Source organism: Sphaeramia orbicularis, chromosome 12 (genome assembly GCF_902148855.1).
Source record: "Sphaeramia orbicularis chromosome 12, fSphaOr1.1, whole genome shotgun sequence".
NCBI classification, from domain to species: domain Eukaryota; kingdom Metazoa; phylum Chordata; class Actinopteri; order Kurtiformes; family Apogonidae; genus Sphaeramia; species Sphaeramia orbicularis.
The window spans coordinates 74,216,929-74,234,515 of record NC_043968.1 but is presented as its reverse complement, the minus strand read 5'-3'; the positions used below and the strand labels follow the sequence as shown (position 1 = coordinate 74,234,515).

At 39.9% G+C, this 17,587-nt stretch overlaps 1 protein-coding gene across 1 annotated transcript in view; it reads right to left on the bottom strand.

Annotated features, from left to right (window-relative positions):
• The window catches only part of nedd4l (NEDD4 like E3 ubiquitin protein ligase), an 80,346-nt gene that overhangs the window by 44,830 nt on the left and 17,929 nt on the right, over positions 1-17,587 (bottom strand). The window contains 6 exon segments of the mRNA XM_030149782.1: positions 339-444; positions 760-821; positions 4,387-4,437; positions 5,152-5,187; positions 15,287-15,340; positions 15,794-15,832. Coding sequence (XP_030005642.1) covers positions 339-444; positions 760-821; positions 4,387-4,437; positions 5,152-5,187; positions 15,287-15,340; positions 15,794-15,832 — 348 coding nt within the window.

Genomic DNA, 17,587 nt, shown 5'->3' with positions numbered 1-17,587 from the left:
TTCTCTCTCTGAATAAGGGGCAGTGTTGTAAATGACTTTCTCAGGCTCTGACCTGGATAAGGCTTTCACCAGATTCTGGCAGCTACATACTGATGGATTCTTAGAGACAAGAATAAACGAAACCTCTTTTCTGGTCTTACTTTAAGCACAGACATTCTCACTTTTCTAATACTCTGAAATAGGCTACTTGCTTTATACTTTAAGCTTAGAAGTCTGTCTTTAGGAGGGCAGGAAGGAATAGAAGTGGAGTACGGTGTGGCTGTGTGCCATTATGAACACGATGATAAAAAAGATGCCTTTGGTAGCACTCATCACAGCAGTGGCAGCCAAAGCCCTACCTCAGCCTCCTCCCCTCATCTCTCCTGCTCTCCTCTTCATGTCCTCCTTGTTTGGGGCAGATAGGCCATCTTCAGACGCAGGTAACCCTTCACCCTGGACTTGTGACTGGAAAGATACATCAGCAAAAACACCCTTATTTGCAAATAGCACATTAGAACCAGGTGTCTCGCAAACCAAAAGCCCCTCGCAGGCTGATGCTAAGAAATGTGGGAGACTTTCCAAAGTGTCTCTTAGAACACCAGATGGTCTTTTTACCTTCAACGAGCTACTGACCTTTACCGTGAACTTAATACCTTTTGGAATTGCCACGACACTGAGCAATGTTTAATACTATGTGCTACAACTTGCTTGGGAACAAATCAGACTATTAAAATAAAAAGATATAATACAGTTTGTTTGTGAGAATCCAAAGAAACTCACCTCCTGGGCCGCAAGAGGAAGTCTTTAAATGTGTAGGGACGCTCCATGGCAGGGTCCTCTGTCTGCAAATTAAAAGGAGATTGTTGACAACAGTCAATTGGATACATAAGCAGATACACATCTGACGGTATGGAAATATCAGCCATCATCATTATGTAATGTCAAGCTTCTCCTGTTTCAAAATGAAGAGCATAAAAGACCTTCAGTAATTTAGAGAAATCACCCACTGGCCCTGACTGGGCCAAACCAGTTACCGCTGGCAGTTCACTGTGTTCTTACATACCACTGAACCTGCCAATTACTTTTCCATATCTCAAGACCAATCTCAAGTGCGGATCTTGTTAAACAGTTTTGACATGAAGTTGTTATAAACAAAGCAGTACACAAAATATCTGACAGCTTTGATTTTTATTGTTTTTATATATCTGCTCATTAAATAGAGTTGTACCCCTCCCAGTGTGGTTCCAGAACCTTAACTTGTTTGAGTTATATTATCCATTTCAAAGATACATTTGCAAATCCATAGTTACCATCGTAATAATAAAACACTCTTCAGATTTGTGTGACATGGCTCAGTAGATGGTATATCGTGTCTCTGGGATTTTACCTTGGGACATTACATCTCATTTTTCTCATTTTACATGCTTGGTCGTGATGAAGCTGAAGAAAACTTTCCTCTGGGCAGATTGTCGTTAGATAAAATGTTAGGATGAAGTCACTTATATGACTTTTTGGTGTAGTATTTCAAATAATACAGGGTGTCCACAAAGTCTCTTTACAGTTTAAAAAATGTATTACAAAAGCAATTGATAAGATCTCTTTATCAAATTTGTTCTATGTACTCAGTTGTTATCACAATTTTTAAATCACATTGCATTTGTGTATTTAAGGTACACTGTTGATGAAATAGGTTCTGCTATATAACCCTCCAAAAAATGGCTACACAAGAAAAGACACAATGTGTATTGTGGTTTATTGAAAGTTAACTGAACTCTAAATTGATGAGTCTATAGCCATTTTTACATAGAGATCCCGGAAAAAACGCAAGATGGTGATCCCACCTTTTTTCCACCATTGACCGTTAAACACAGTCAAGCCAAAGGAGTAACAGAGGTGAGACAGGCTGGACTTTTACACAATGGACCTGTGATCCCCAATCAAAGGGGCAGTGACGCAGCGCAGCCTACAGTGCGCATATGGAGACACTGGCACGGATTCTGCAGCAGCCGCCCTGGGTACCTCGTTCATGCCACAGGTGAAAATGGCATGTAGTTGCAGCACCAGTGGCACAAAGCCACGGCACCCCTGGCATGAAGCCGCAGCACCCAGGGTAGCTGCCGCAGAATTCATGCCAGTGCCTCCATATGCGCCCGCTGTCTCAGGCGTGGGGGTCACCGCCATTAAAATGTCACACCTTGGTTGCAGAACGAGAGGTGTTCCTTTTACATAACGTTTTGCAATCCTGATTCCACCTTTGTCACGGCTCTGCTACTACCTCCAGACGCGTTACAAAGCCGCGATAAAGGTGAGACCAAATGATCCCACCATTTCGTTTACACAGAAGTCATTCCAGAATAAAGGTGAAATATTCCCGTAACAGAAGTGCTGTGTAAAGGGGCTTATGCTACAGTGAACATGGCAAGAAATCCAGTCCCATCTTGATGTGCTTCGAGCAGCTAATGTTGTCCATATAGAGGTGGGTTAAATGAGGCAAAAAAACTTCAATATCTACTTTTCATTTCGTAATAATTTCCACAGATTTGTCTATTTATTTGCTTTTGTAATAAATGTGTTATATTGTAAAGAGACTTTATGGAAACCCTGTATAACTGCACTTCACTTAACTTCACAGTCCAACACTTCATAAATTTTATAACAAACTAAATGTATTGATTTGCAGAATCATGTTTCAAAATGTTAGGCATATGTGTAACTGATGATGTAAGTCATATGGGATCAAAAATGGTTCCTCTCTCACCATCAACTATCATAGATATTTTTTTGTGAATTAAGGTCTTATGATGGTCCGCCAAAAGGGACTGGACATTCCCACTCTACTAGTGTGAAAACACTACTTTTCAAGCCTTGTTCATAGTTAAGGACATATGAGCCACATCTTCAGTGTGATTCATACAAACTAGTACATGAGTGGGACAGGGTGTCATGCAGTGTGGTGAAAAAAACTGTTGAAGTAGCTCACACAGTAAATGTGGCTACCAGGCTGCTTCACATGATTCAGCAAGAACATGGCTGGTTCATGAAAAATGAAGGAAATCTAGAGATTAAACAACACCAAGTCCAATATTGAATGAGGATAAGATTCTTACAACATTAAATCATCCCCGTTAGACACATAAGTACTATGACATCTTATTTAATGTATGAAATAAGTGTTTCTTCATTAGACCAAAGGTCTTCTCTTCTGTACACTGACATCACATCTCGTGACTCAGCTGTAGCTTTTATCTTCTAATTCCTGGACCAGTGGGAGCCAAATAGGACATTAATAATTAACCCCAACAACTTTTACCGATTTGCTTTAAAAGTACACAAGTTCAGCAGAGCTGCAGAGAGCCCTGCACACTCTTCAGGAACTTGGTCTGAAATCACACAGAAGTTTAAGAAAATTTCAGATCTTAAACTTTAAATATTTGTTGTTAACAGTCAGTGTAATGTGTGTTTATTCACAGAAAAGACAGAAAGAAAAGATGAGTGGCCTTCATTGAGCTTGGTTCACCATTGATTGTCTCTGATCTACTAGGCTCTTCTTGGATTGGTTCTGTCATATTTATCTTCTCTTCTTCAGAGAACAAATAGCCCCCATGCCCTTCAGACATGTGATATTTATTATCTGAATGTTCCCAGGATTCAAACTGAATTGGGGAAGCGAGCCTCCTCTGCCTGGAATACTCTTCAATCGGAGCTGAAAATACCAGAACTCATCTCATTACAGGCTTTCTGTACCATTTTACTGACTAAACAGTGAGAATCCTTTGGACAGTGCCTATGTTTTTAAACTGTTTGCTGATCTTGACCAGATCTCGCACTTTAAAATATTCCTGGTGACCTAAATTACATAGCACAAATTTTGTCAAACTCTTGGTGTTATTTTGTGTTATTACTAAATTATTGCCTGTGATAATTTATTGTTATCCCTGATCTATGAACCTGTTTGTCATTATGGTATGATGTGTGCTGCTTGACCACTTGGGCAGGTCACCCTTTTAAAAGAGATCTCAATCTCAATGGGATTTTATCTGTTCAATAATTTTTCTTTTTTTAAAAAACATCAGTATATTATTGTTTTCAGAGGCTCTTATCTTACAGCAGTTGATAATTTTCATGTGAGTTTTTCATTTTCCATTTAATCTGCCCTCAGGACAGTCACTTCTGTTTACAGAGCAGATAGCCCACTGTGCATTTGTGTTAAGCTGTTTGTTGCAACATGATGTTACGTTTGAGGTTTGCACTTTCTCACACTTAAGACAAAACACACACAACACACTCCTAGCTTCACCTTTACAGAGGTTAATCAGGCAATGCAAAACAAAAGATAAGAAACAGCTGAGTATTAAAAAGCAGTGGAACATCAGACCGAGCAGCGGCACACAGGTGCAAACAACTCACCGGCAAATGACTGAGAGGAACATCAACCTGTCCCAGGAAATCATCTCTGGTCTAGGAAAGAAAAGACAAGATGACTTTCAACATTTGGACTGGAAAGCACCAACATTTTGAGACTATTTAGGGAATATCATAGTTTCCAAGGAATGAGAAGGAAAAACCACAATGTTGAAATGAATTACCAGAAGATAAACCAGCATTTTGTGCTCATCACGAACAGAGAAAGATTCAGAGCTTGTCATTGTAAGGAGAGCCCAACTACAAATGAACATCTAGCCTTATTTTTGGAACACCTGTGTGAAATCTGAGAATCTTTGAAAACCTTGAATATAATGCAATTATCTATTATTTTAATTAACCTGTTACTGAATTAAACAATGTTTCCTCTTGTTATGATCTTATAGTGATTAGTTCTTTTATGTTCTCAACCAATCAGCACAGATTTCCACAAGTATCCAAACCCAAGGCTGAGTGAAGGGTTTATTTTTGGATAGACCTTTGATCTAGGAGAAGAACCTGTGAAACCCAGCAAGGAAAAATAACATCCACTGCCACCAGATAAAAGCCACGTCAGCCAAACAGAGGGACAGAAGGATAGAGGACAGGACAGGAGAAGGTCTGAGAAATGGGGAAGGTCTGTTTCAAATCCAAGACGTTCGGAGATGTATCCGTCCGTATGCTGTAATTAATGCAGAGTGAGAGGAAAAGGGGAGGACTGACAGATGATGGAGCTGCACAGCAGCAGCCCCCACTAGGGGCAATGATTACCTGTCCGAGATGGAAAAGCCCATTCTTGGATACAGCCTGTGTGTAGGACACAACTCATTTAGACAGCAGGCAATTACTAACAACACTGTAGGTCTGGAGACACCGTTAACAGGGAACGGTGGGTTAAGACGAGACATCAACTATCGAATATTTGGGATAAGCAAAAAAAACAAACAAACTTTAAAACACGTGAAAATGGCTCACTTCAATCATGTTGGTTTTTGAATACAGAGAGGTAAAAAAAAAGAAAAAAAAGAAATGTAACAAAAAAGCTCTAAAGGCTTTATAGCAGTGTTTTTCAACCTTGGGGTCGGGACCTCTGGTAGGGTCGCCTGGAATTCAAATGGGGTCGCCTGAAATTTCCAGTAATTGATACATCTTTTTTTTTAAACTTACTAATAAAAAATATATGGTGATTTGAGAGAGACAATCACAATACATAAAAGACAAACTGAAGCTGGAACTGAAGCACTGTGGTTCTGTTTATCTGTCAAATGTTCTTTGTGGTCGGTTTCAGATGCTGCAGCTCTTTCATAATTCATAGTTTCAGTTCTTGTTTGTTCAGTATTAATTGTCAGCCTTGTAAATCCAAGCTGGACTGACTGTACATATCCTGACCAAGGAAAATCAAATTCTCCCTTTGTGCAGTAATCTACACCTGGCTTTTCTGCCTCCGTCCATAAAAATATACATTATATAGCCTAAATGTCATCTAAAATAAAAGTTTATTTACAACATTGTATAGCAAACTATTACATGATCAGAAACAAATTAATTTTAGCAAAAACATTGTCTTGTTTTGAATGTTTAGGGTCGCCAGAAATTTGTGATGTTAAAATGGGGTCACAAGCCAAAAAAGGTTGGAACCACTGCTTTCTAGTATACAGCTGACTACTGTACACTGACCAAGGAAAAGATATGTACTACACTGGTTTAATCTGATCACTCAAAGGAGTGTATATATCATCAGTATACAGCGTGCTGGGCTTCCATTTCACTGAATAGAGCTGGAATTCAACACTGAAAGGTTACAAATGAGTCACATAAAAACGCTGAGTTATTAATGCACAGGCATGTAAACAGATACCTGTGAAAGCATGTTTACTCTGATAAACACATCCACCCACTGAAACACACAAACAGCGTTTAAACAACTGATCCACAACTTTGTGTTTTTAAAGCAGAAGAGGCTTTCATTTTACAAACCAACAGGACCATTCATTTAGTGATTACACAAGTGTTCAGTTAAGCTGTGAGTCAGAGACAACAAAAGCAACTTGAACCAAATCATCAGTATTGTATTACACTCTTTTATGCAACTTGTGATATGTAATCTAAACTCCCACCTTATTGCTGTTGTAAAAGTTTTTATAAAGTCTAGAATAACAGTTTATGTTGATGATAAATTAAGTAGTCAGGTCTCCCAGCACTGATGACTCACTATAAGCATTTAATACTGAATGACCTGGAAATTGCATTTGCTTCAGTACTAATGAATGATGAACCAGATGGTTGTGATAGTGGCTGACTATAAGACATGCACTGTTGGGAGACGTGGCAGTTTTTTTTCTGTTATTAACTATAACAAGCATTTTAAGCTGTGGGTATGAGCATGCAGGGGGATTTAATTGCAGAGTCATCAAAGGGTCACAGTTGAGCCTGCAGCTGCCTCCCAGGGCCAGGTTACACTCACCAAAGGGAGGGGGCCATAATTGAGGAGGGTCAACACCAAACAAAGAAGGAATCGTGCAGCAAGATATCAGAGCATAAATGAATTTAACGTAATGACAAAAAGCGAGTGGGGGGAATAAGGTGACGCACTGGCTGACTGTAATTGTAATGCACTCTCGTTAATAGACTAGGAGTTTCCTGGAATGTTAGTTCGGGTATATGGGAGTGATATAGAGTGATTTGGATCAGGTCCAGGCTGGCACTGATGTGTGAGTTGTTTCACCTACTCAACAGTCTCAGTGCTGACACTGCTAGATTACAATGCCATGCAACTCTTGACAGATCGGAGCTGACAGAGAAAAGCCTTTCACAACAATAACCCAACTGGATCTCTCACACACTACAAACTTCCCACAAACCCACCCACCCCCCAAATCCATTCACAGTCTCATCTAAGGTAAATATATCAAGACTGTTGGCCTGTAATAGCTTATTCAGAGAGGCAAGTAGGGGATCTAAGCAGGGCACGGCATGACATGGCATGGCACAGCTGTCTGGTGGTGCTAGTCAAGCTGGCGCAGACACTGGTGTAGTATCCTGACTCTGAACAGGGGTCCTCCATCTCCAGGACAGTTGGAAAGGACCTGTCATTGTGCTTTATGAGGGGCTTTCCTTCCAAGATGCCCCAGGGGTACTGCAACATAAGTTGTTTAAAAAGAAGTAAAATAGGATATGTGGAAAATACGTAGAAGTATGGTCTAAGTGCCTTCAATAATATAAATAAGCTACTTTTTGTAAGACACTCACTTTGTCTCAAGCTAATATGGGGTTCTCTCAACCACAAGACTTGGGTGCAACACCTAAAGGTTTCTGATAAAACAGAAAAACTATGAGATTTCCCTATACATCTGAAGGGGAAAGATATTGTTTTATCCCAAACAGGCCATTAATTCTGGGAATAAGATGGTAAAAGTATATGTTCAGGTGTTCATTATTTTAAAAATTGCAGATTTGTTTTGTGTGGCTTTGATCCATTTACTAATATTGAAATAATACAAATCCATTTTAATGCAAAAAATGTACAGGTTTTAGAGTCAAAGAGCAACAGCAAAAGTCATCGGACCACCTTAACCTGCCAATAACCTGACTCTTTGGCTCTGACAATGCTGTATATTTGACAGGATACATTTTTGATAAATATTACACTATCAAACATTTAACTTTAAGATGAGCATATCATAGATGTCATCATGGAAAGCTTCCCTTTGTTCTGGAAAAAGCAAGCATAAGTCTAATCAGAAATGCTGTTCACTCCTGCAACTGTGAGGGCACACTGACATATTGCCAGAAGTGAAATTTCCCGCAGGCCGTCAGAACACACACACAAAAAATAAAGAAAATACAAGGTAACCTAAGTAGCAATTCTCATTTATGTCTGTAAATAGAACTTCACTCCTTACTCTCTGATTATTTCATTGTGATTATGTTATAAAGCAAATAAAGTCACCCACATCATTGCAAACCTCAAAGGGAATATTCTAGAAGGACATACAACAAGTACACACGTCCTCCCATCTCCTCCGTCTGCCCAACTGACAGATCTGGGAGACGAGTAAGAGTCAAGAGGTGCACTTTGTGTGTGCTTTCTGCATGCTTTGCCCAGGATTTTGTCTCTTACACAGAACTGTAAGGTAAAGTTAATGAGGTGAGCAGAATGAAAGAGAATCCATTCATTTTCATATTATTATTCACATGCATGACATGCAATGTTGCTATTGTCTTTAGATATAAACTCATGGCTGAATGCTGACACCAAAAACACCCTGAAGACAAAAAAAAAAAAAAAAAAAAAAAAAGCAGGATGAAAATAAGAAAATACATGCATATAAGAGCATCAGTATTACTTTTAGTGAACACAGGACAAAAAATGCCTAATTTGGGAATAAAGCTTTGATTGGGGTGTTTCACTGACCCACTGATGACAAAAACATAACCTTAAGATTTGTTTTGAGATCTAGATCGTAACATTACATTTGGGAAAAGCTGATAGTCATAGTTTGTTCAACTTCTTGATGGTCATATAGGACCTAATGACATTTTAGTTCTTAATCACTTTTGGAGCAGCTGCGGGGATTCAGATCCATACCAGCCTGGAGCCAAAGAAGACATGCCGCCTGGCCACTCTCAAAATCAACAACCACACTCGAAACAGACTAAAGATAGAAACAGCCAACTCTCCAAGAGCACTAGCTTCAGTTAAGGGTATTACCAAACTTTAGTGTCACATTTCTGTGAAACAGAAGGCAACAAGTGCAGGGGGAGAAATTATCCATTCATCCATAAGCCATTTCCTGTTTTCTTTTCCTCACTGAACTGGCTGATGGTGTGTTAAAATCTCAAATGCCTGTGGTTGTGAAGTAAAACAAAGCCAGCGTGTATGATTTAGCTCAGCTACAGTGTCTGTACTTTCCACTGTTACCACCTTCTTCCTGCGCCACACAAATCTCTCCTCATCTGAACTGGAATCTGGAAGTGAGTGAAATAGCAGTAACTTCTCAAATTACTTGTGTCTTGACAAAATCGCAAATCCATAATTTTGGAGGAAACAAGAATTCTTTCAGGAAATGTTTTAGAGACACAGTAACAATTCAGAAGTTTTGTCAACAGTAATCTTTACCTCAGGACTACTCTCTGTTGCATCATTTCCAGGAATCTTATCTTGATCTCCACCTCCACCAGGGGTAAAATATATCTTAAAATGAGGCTGTCTTCTGGGAGTATCCCTACTGAATTTGAAAGTACAACCATTAGATCTGCTTCTTGTGTTCGTTCTTTGTGTACCCATGTCCGTTTGGTGTTCCTCTGTAGTTTCATCATCTGGGTCATTTTCGTTGTGTTGATAAAGTCTCTGGTGAGATGAGCTTCTCTCAAGCTTAATTCTGGGGTAGCGCACCATACGACACCCCCTTGAACTTGCAAAGCCAACATTGGTACATTCTTCCTGGGATGAAGCAGACTGTTGCCTGCCCTGGCTCTGATCCTGGTTCTGATTTTGCTGGAGCTGAAACACTAGTCTCTGTGTTCCACCATTAACGCCAGAGGACAGATCTAAGCTCTGCTGCTTAACAGACCAGCCAGTATCTCCATAAGGGAGGATTCGGAAATGTTGGATGTCACAGCCATCAGGAGACTTCCTCTGGATACAAATCCCACCGACACTGATGCCAGGCTGACCTCTACTATAGACAGTATGACCATTAGAACCAATACTGAAAACCCTACGTTTTGGTAAGTTTGGCTCTGTAAGGAAAGCTGCTGAGTTTAAAGAATCTGAGCTGCAATATGGAGGAGGCGGCTGCTGAGGAACATCTGCTCGTACTTCTGAATATGGAGGCGCAGGGCTTGGAGGAGTATAACAAGGTGGTGGGACATCATCGACACGATTACTGGAATCTTCATTATTTGATCCATTGGAGCGCTGTAGGGAGATGTGCATGGAGGAGCTCTTAGTGAGCCGTGGCTCAGGGTAGGCAGCAAGCTGGGGTATGAACATGGATGAGCTGCGCTTAAGTGAAGGCTCCGAGCGCTGCCCAAACGCTCTGGGTGGGAAGTGCTGTGAAGTTGGCTCCTGCTGAAAAGGCCACGGTCCTGGAGGCGACTGCATGTGGGGTGTCATGGTCAGATCACGATGTGTTTGCTGTTCGTCAGACTCTCCGTCCAGTATCTCCGGGGCTGTGTTACTGCGGCCAGAGCCAAAGTACAAACGTAGACGTTGTGCCATTTTCACCTCACTTCGCACAGCTCTGTTCAGTCTCACTTACTTTCTGACTTCTGCCGGTTTGGTTCCCTCTTCTCCTCCTCTCCTCCCTCCGTCTCCTAGAGTCGCCCACTTCTATTCTTTGACTGGTTAGATGACTGATCCCCTTTTTTCATCTACTCTCCCTCTACTCCCCTCCCACAACCCCTCCGAGTCTCTTCCACAACTTTCCTTTCCACAGTAAACTGTACTGAAGAAAAGTCACACCACAAAAACTAAACATCCACTGCAAGAGAGCTGAGAACTTTACACTACACACTCAGAGGAGTGGCAGAGTGAAGGCTAAAGAGAAAAAGGGGTGAGGAGGGGTGGCAGACTCTTAGCAATACTAAGCACTGGAGACAGACAGCAGAAATAGCCTGAGCCGAGTAAGGGCCAGCATTCCTGACATGATTGGATAAGAGCGGTAGGCGCTCCTGGTTTCCGAGGTGACAGTGGGTTTCAGTCATGTGACAACCAATGGCCCCACCACCTCCAGTTACAAAGCCATGCTGCCCTCAAGTGCCAACTGGTGCCTGAACCATTTCCCATCCCTCTGCCCATCCCTCCTTCTATCACATTACCTCTGTGACTTCAGTAGCTCCACAAGAAATACATAATTTACAGACAATTTATGTGACAAATTGGGCTGTTACTTCTTGTAGCTTGGAAACAGACAAAAGAAACATAAGGAAGCTGTTGCTAAAAATGAACCAAAAAACCCCCGAGGCAGGGTGAGGAGCAGAATCTGTCAGATTGCAGATTTGAGAAGGCAAACAGCGCAGTCCTCTCTGAGGAAAAAAAGGCTTCTTCAAATGGAGTAGACATACCCTCTCTCTCTCCCCTACACAGCCAAACACTTAACTGTCTGCTGGTTTTATAGGCCACCAAAAAACTGCTCAAGATACATCTCAGCTGTGATCCTAGACTACATTACACATTACTGTGGAAAAAATATACCTCACAGCATTTTAAAGTATAGTATGTGCAGTGAATATAAGACATTAATGAGGGAATGTGTACAGCTAAACAACAAAGCCATTAATTATTAAACATAATTCAAGTAGCCTATGACAAATGAAGGCAGAAATGCTAAGGGAGCAGTCTGCCTTCATACAAGGAATTCAGAAAGTCCCTATGATAATTTGGCCTTTGGATGCCTCAGAGATCCACAAAGTGGCTGCCTTGTTCCTGTTCTATGGCTGCTTTGAGCAACGGTTTAGTCCTCAGTGCGTCTCCTTCTCCATCTCAAAAGCAAGCTGCAAGAATCTGACAGCTGAGCTATTGATGGTGTACCACGAGGAGAACAAAGGAGAGAAGGACAAAAACTAAAAACTGAGATCTGCATTGTGGCAAGAGGGCATCAAACAGACAAACTGTGATATTGACTGGAGGCACAGAAACAGCCAAAATGAGAAGACTGTAATGCTGGAAGAAATTGTGGCTTGGCAGGCAGATATGTTCAGTGATGACACACTGCCTGCAGTCTTATGCACAGTCAATAAATGTGTGTGAAATGTTATGGAGAATGTTCTGTATAAAAGAAACAAAATGCCAATGTGTGGTCCAATGGCAGCATGCCCAGCTTGCCAAATGACATAACAAGCCTGCTTAAAACGCAGTACTACACTGTACTGGAGGCCTATTCAAACCTTTATCTCTACATTCTACACTATACATTACATTGTCTTATGTGGAGTACAGTAGAATCTGTGGACACTTAAATTCATTGACATTTAGTCTACTAGATTAGAAATTCGATTATATAGGACTTTACTGATCCCTTGGGCAGAGCCCTCCAGGAAAGTACAGATCCAGTGGGAGCACAACACCAAATGTACACATGTAAGAAGAATTGGAAGCTAAAAATGAAAAGAAGATAAATAATAATGGTAACTAGGAAAACAGTGGTAAGAATAGGCAATTGCACATTAGAAGTACTGGTCATAATAAATAATAAAAATAGTAATAATAAATAATTATAATAATAATGACAGTAATAGATAATAATAATAATAGTAATAATAAGCAATAAAAAACCTAAATTAACAACAAACAAACATTGCACACTGCAATAAATAATTATTTAGAGCATCATTTCACGTATGCATCTATATAAAGTGAAATCTGCCAAAGCTGCTATAGCACAAAGTTAAGTCTAGTTTTTAAACTATCTCCTCAGACAAATAAACTATAAATCATGAGTGCAGCAGGACAAGCACACCCTTTAAAGAAGTACAGGCCGGTGGTGGGGGAGAGTCTTGGCATGCTCCTAAGGTGAAAAGAACCTCCTCAGACTTATAAGGAGAGGAGCAGTGCTCCGACTGCTTTGCTGTGTGTTCTTGGGTCATCCTCTTCCCTGCTGCTACATAAAGCACCTAAAGCACTACGGAAACATTAGAAATGCCCTCTTCCTCCACATGCTGCAAAATACATGCACTCATTTTAGGCAGAATATGTACAAAAATTAATCAGCACCTCACCTTACAGAAGACTAGAGACTGTAATATTCATCAAAAAGGACACAATGAAAACTTTACCTCCCACGTTGCTTCAGTGAAGAAGCAGTAGCCCTGAACCTGAGCCCCAGGAAGAATGTGGCTTACACAGACAAGACCACCAGAACAGTGTATGAACGCATCTGCTGTTTGTTTTGTCAAACATTAAGCTCAAGATCCAGACCCAGAGTTACTGAGAAACCATACAAAACAAATATGACTGCAGCCTCAAAGGCTCTTCATGCACATTCTCTCTCTTCTTCCACAAAATAATGCCTTCATTATGTCAGTAACCACTTCACCCCATAGCTGCTGCTGCTGCAAAAGGAAGGTTAACTAAGGTGAAGGAGTCTTATACCCGGACTGTCTGTGAACAGTAGCAAGTTGTCTATTAAGACTCACTGTCCTACTTTAAATTGCTCCAACACTTGACACTACACACTTATTCAGTTTAGCTGTCATGGAAACTGATATTCAACAACATTTTAATTTGACAAGTCAAGAAATCTTCTACTTTGATAAATGTGACATAACAGAAATGTTGCAAACAAAAGCAGGTCAGTGCAATTAATTCCAGGCTGATGCTGATCCCTGTGGTGAAATAAAAAAAAAAAAAACAATTCCGAGAGAATCACTGAGTGCAACATGGTTACACAACCACATCAGTTTTACTGTCATGTAATTATATTTGGTGCTATCATTTTTAGTGGTATGATTAATTCTGAACTATAAAAGTACAACTTCAAAAAACAGTATCATCACAAAGAAGCAGAATGAGTCATAAAAAAAATACAATATGCTTCTTAAATTGTTTTTTTTTCCAGACTTTAAACATTAAAGCTGCGTATGACTTTCGTCACCAATTTTTCATCAATTCTGTAAAACCCGAGTCACAGCCTAAGTATCACAAACCTCTAAGTCTTTCTGTGATTATGGACCTGAATCTCTTCCCTCTCGGTGAACTATTTTGAAGTGTACTCCACCATAAACAATCCATTTGTTTACAAACAGAGCCGGTAGGTAACTCGTGCGTTTTCGGAAATATGTTGCGATGTGCATTTTGGCAAGTGGAGCTCCACATAGCCGCAGTAGCAGCACCAACAAACATGTCGACCAAGCAAAAGCGGGTAGGTGGAGCTCCGCTTCCTAAACAACACGTCGACACTAATTTCTGAAAGTGTCCAAGTGACCTACCGGCTCTGTTTGTAAACACGTATAGTGTTTATGGTGGAATACACTTTGAAATTGTTCAACGTGAGGGAAGAGATTCAGGTGCGTGATCAAGGAAAGACTTATAGATTCGTGATACTTAGGCTATGACTCGGGCTTTACAGTTTTGATGACACATTGGTGATGGAAGTCATACGCAGGTTTAACATTGCACAGTTTGCATTGATACTTATTGGTTCATGCTTTTAGGTTGCAGATTCTGTACTATCGCTCGGATAATTTTCATTACATTTTTTCAAGACCACTTATTAAGACTCTGAAGTGAAAGGAATAACATTAAAATCATATTCTAATACATATTAAGAACAGACAAAATCTAATGGAAGTAATTTTAAGGCCTAAAATTCAGATTATTTGATTTCAGATTCTTTAAAGGATATGCAGAAACTTAAAATAGAATTAGAACTTAAAAACCACAATATGTGATGTAATTGCTCAAACACACTTATAAGTACATTTTAGTGATTAAATTATTACAGTGTTTTTAAGTTATTATTACCAGCTTGGCACAACAAGACTGTAGGCCTTACATAAGCAAATGTAAAAAAAAAAAAAAAAAGTAGTAAACCCAAATGTAAACAGATACAGATAGCTAATCCCATGCCAGCCAGATGAAAATATAAAAACAGGATGTTTGATTGAAACAAACCATCGCTTTTTTTTAACAGTAAAAAGCTCTTCCCTGTCGTCCTCTAAAATCTAACAGGTCTGCTCCCTTAGACAAAATTAAATTCCATTATTTTCCAAAAATTTCTGACAATTTTCTCTTAATTTCAGGACTTTGAGTGACTTGAAAATCAAAACCATGAAAATCCTGTTGGATGACAAAGTGTTTTGCAAATGGAATTGAAGAAAACCTGTTGCTAGAGAAAAACAATGACAAACTAGAAGGAAAAACAATGTGCAATATGGAGTTAAGTTTATGAAGACTGATTCTTACCAATCTGTTTTCATCAAACACCTCAAAGAGTAGCCTGTGATTCTGCGGACACACCTGGGTTGGAATCAAAATAACAGGGGAGAAGTAAAAGGAGTCAGTCAGCGGTTATGTGGCATCCAAAGCCAAAGAAGATGCATGCAAACACCTACTAGGTAACCTTAGCGGATGACTATCACAATAATTAACATCGACTGTGGCTAGAAGATCGTGAGTCTTCTAATTGCTATCACTTGGGACTGAACTATAATTCTTTTATAAATAACCAGTGGGCAGTAATCATACGCATGTGGCTAAGCTTGTAAAGTCTAATATGGTCTGTTTGATTACAGTGGAGGTGGAGAAGGTTGAACTTGGCTCTTAGTTCAACTGCAACCTGAGATTAACAACTCTAACACCACTACTCTACCATTCTGGAGTAAACAAGTGCAATAATAGAGCATCATAGTGTGAAGGACGACAAGAGGAAAAGAGATCTGATGCATTGAAGTGTTTCTGAAGTGAACTCACTCTGAAGAAGAATTCCTCATTCCATTTGGGATTTAGGGTCTGAAACAGAAAAGAATAAACATGTTAATGCTGAGATTTAGCTGGCTACATATGAACCCTTTAACCCCTGAGGATTATTCCAGGTAACAGTGCTGCAGTTGAATTGTCGTCTGTTTCAGGTTCATTAAAGCTGCTGTGAGAATGTGCTTGTGTTCCTTTTCTTCAGTGGTTTTGATTTTACTGTGTGTTTTAGGGTCAAAACAGGGGGAATAACAGAAAAAGACAAAGAGAGGAGTTGAATTTTGACAGATTTGGACTAAATAAAACATTCAGAATTAGAGATTTAGGATGCTGAACAAGAACTGTGAACTGGAACACACTGAACAACAAAGATTTGAATTTGGGCCCAGTAGTTTTAGTTTTGGACTCTATTTTTCTAAATCCGTCCAACATCTGGTTGAACTCCCAAAACTCAGTCAAAACACAGTAAAAATAAATAAATAAATAAAGGAAAATCATAACGACACTGCAAACAGTAAAAACAAAAAACGACAAGGAAAACGGTGTTAAAAAAAAAACAAAAAAGCGTCTTTTTTTTTTTGAGTTGGTCTCACTTACTGCTCTGTGTTTTACCCCCCACTACAAAGGAGGCAGGGGGTGCACAGAGCATGCTCGGATGTCCATGGAAAGAAAAAAGTCTTTTCTATCAGAGCGTTTTGAAATTTTTCCCATTGAGCAAATGGTTGAATTTCTATGAATATTTAAAATAAATCACACATTCAGAATGCTCACCACAGACACGTCAGGGGTTAAAGGGTTAAAGTAAAATAAGCGCCATGGTTTGTTTACACAGGAAACTGAACAGATGTATGAAACCCATCCAACTAGTGAGTGAAAGCAGAGGGCCTGAGTGAGAAAATTAGGCTGAGACTTGTGCGTCAATGATCCTCTTAGGTTGTTAGGGGCAAGTTTGGAGTTACAGTAACAACACATCCCAGTGATCGGCATTAGTCCCTGGATCAACAGCCATGAGGATTTTCGACCAACTTTTTCTACGCCGATCCACTCAAGACGTGGATGCGCACACTCCCCTTCTGTCTCACACATCTGATATTTTATTAGTCTGGAAGCTATGTGACACTTCTCATTAAAATTCCTCTGGTGATTGAAATGACTTAAACACTAGAATGTCAATGAAGCCTTTATTCACAAGTCGATCGGATTAATAAACACTTGGCGACGTTTTACAGCAGCAATAAAATAGCGTCTCGGTTAAAATACTATGGAGGGATCAGAGTTACAAATGAACCTCCTGCCCTGAGCAAAAAGGCAAATTACAATCAAATAATGCTTAAATATTGTGATTCTGTTGTGTCCCACAGAATGAAACACCAAAACATTAATATATCCAGGATGAAAAAAGCTCGGAGGAACATTTAGTTACTGATAAAAGTCTCAGACTGGTGCTTATTTCTTGTATTTATTTCTTATATCTTTTGTTCATGTCATCTTGCCACGAGCCAAACTCTTAGTTTCAACAACAAAGATGCCATCAAAGATGCCCCACTTACACACACACAGAGCCCACAGAAGAGCAGAGCAGTGATGCTTCTTTTTTCTGCCCCACATAGCAGTGCATTGTCAGCTATTTATATCCTATAAGGCAAGCATGGCCACTGGCAGCATATGTCTGCCTGCATGACTCCAGCAGCAGGTTAGCTGGCAGATAGCGAACCTTCTTAACTACAGGGTAAAATGAAAAATGTACTAATCAGGCAGGTCTGCCTTGAAAGGAGGGGGAAGACCGAAATCCTG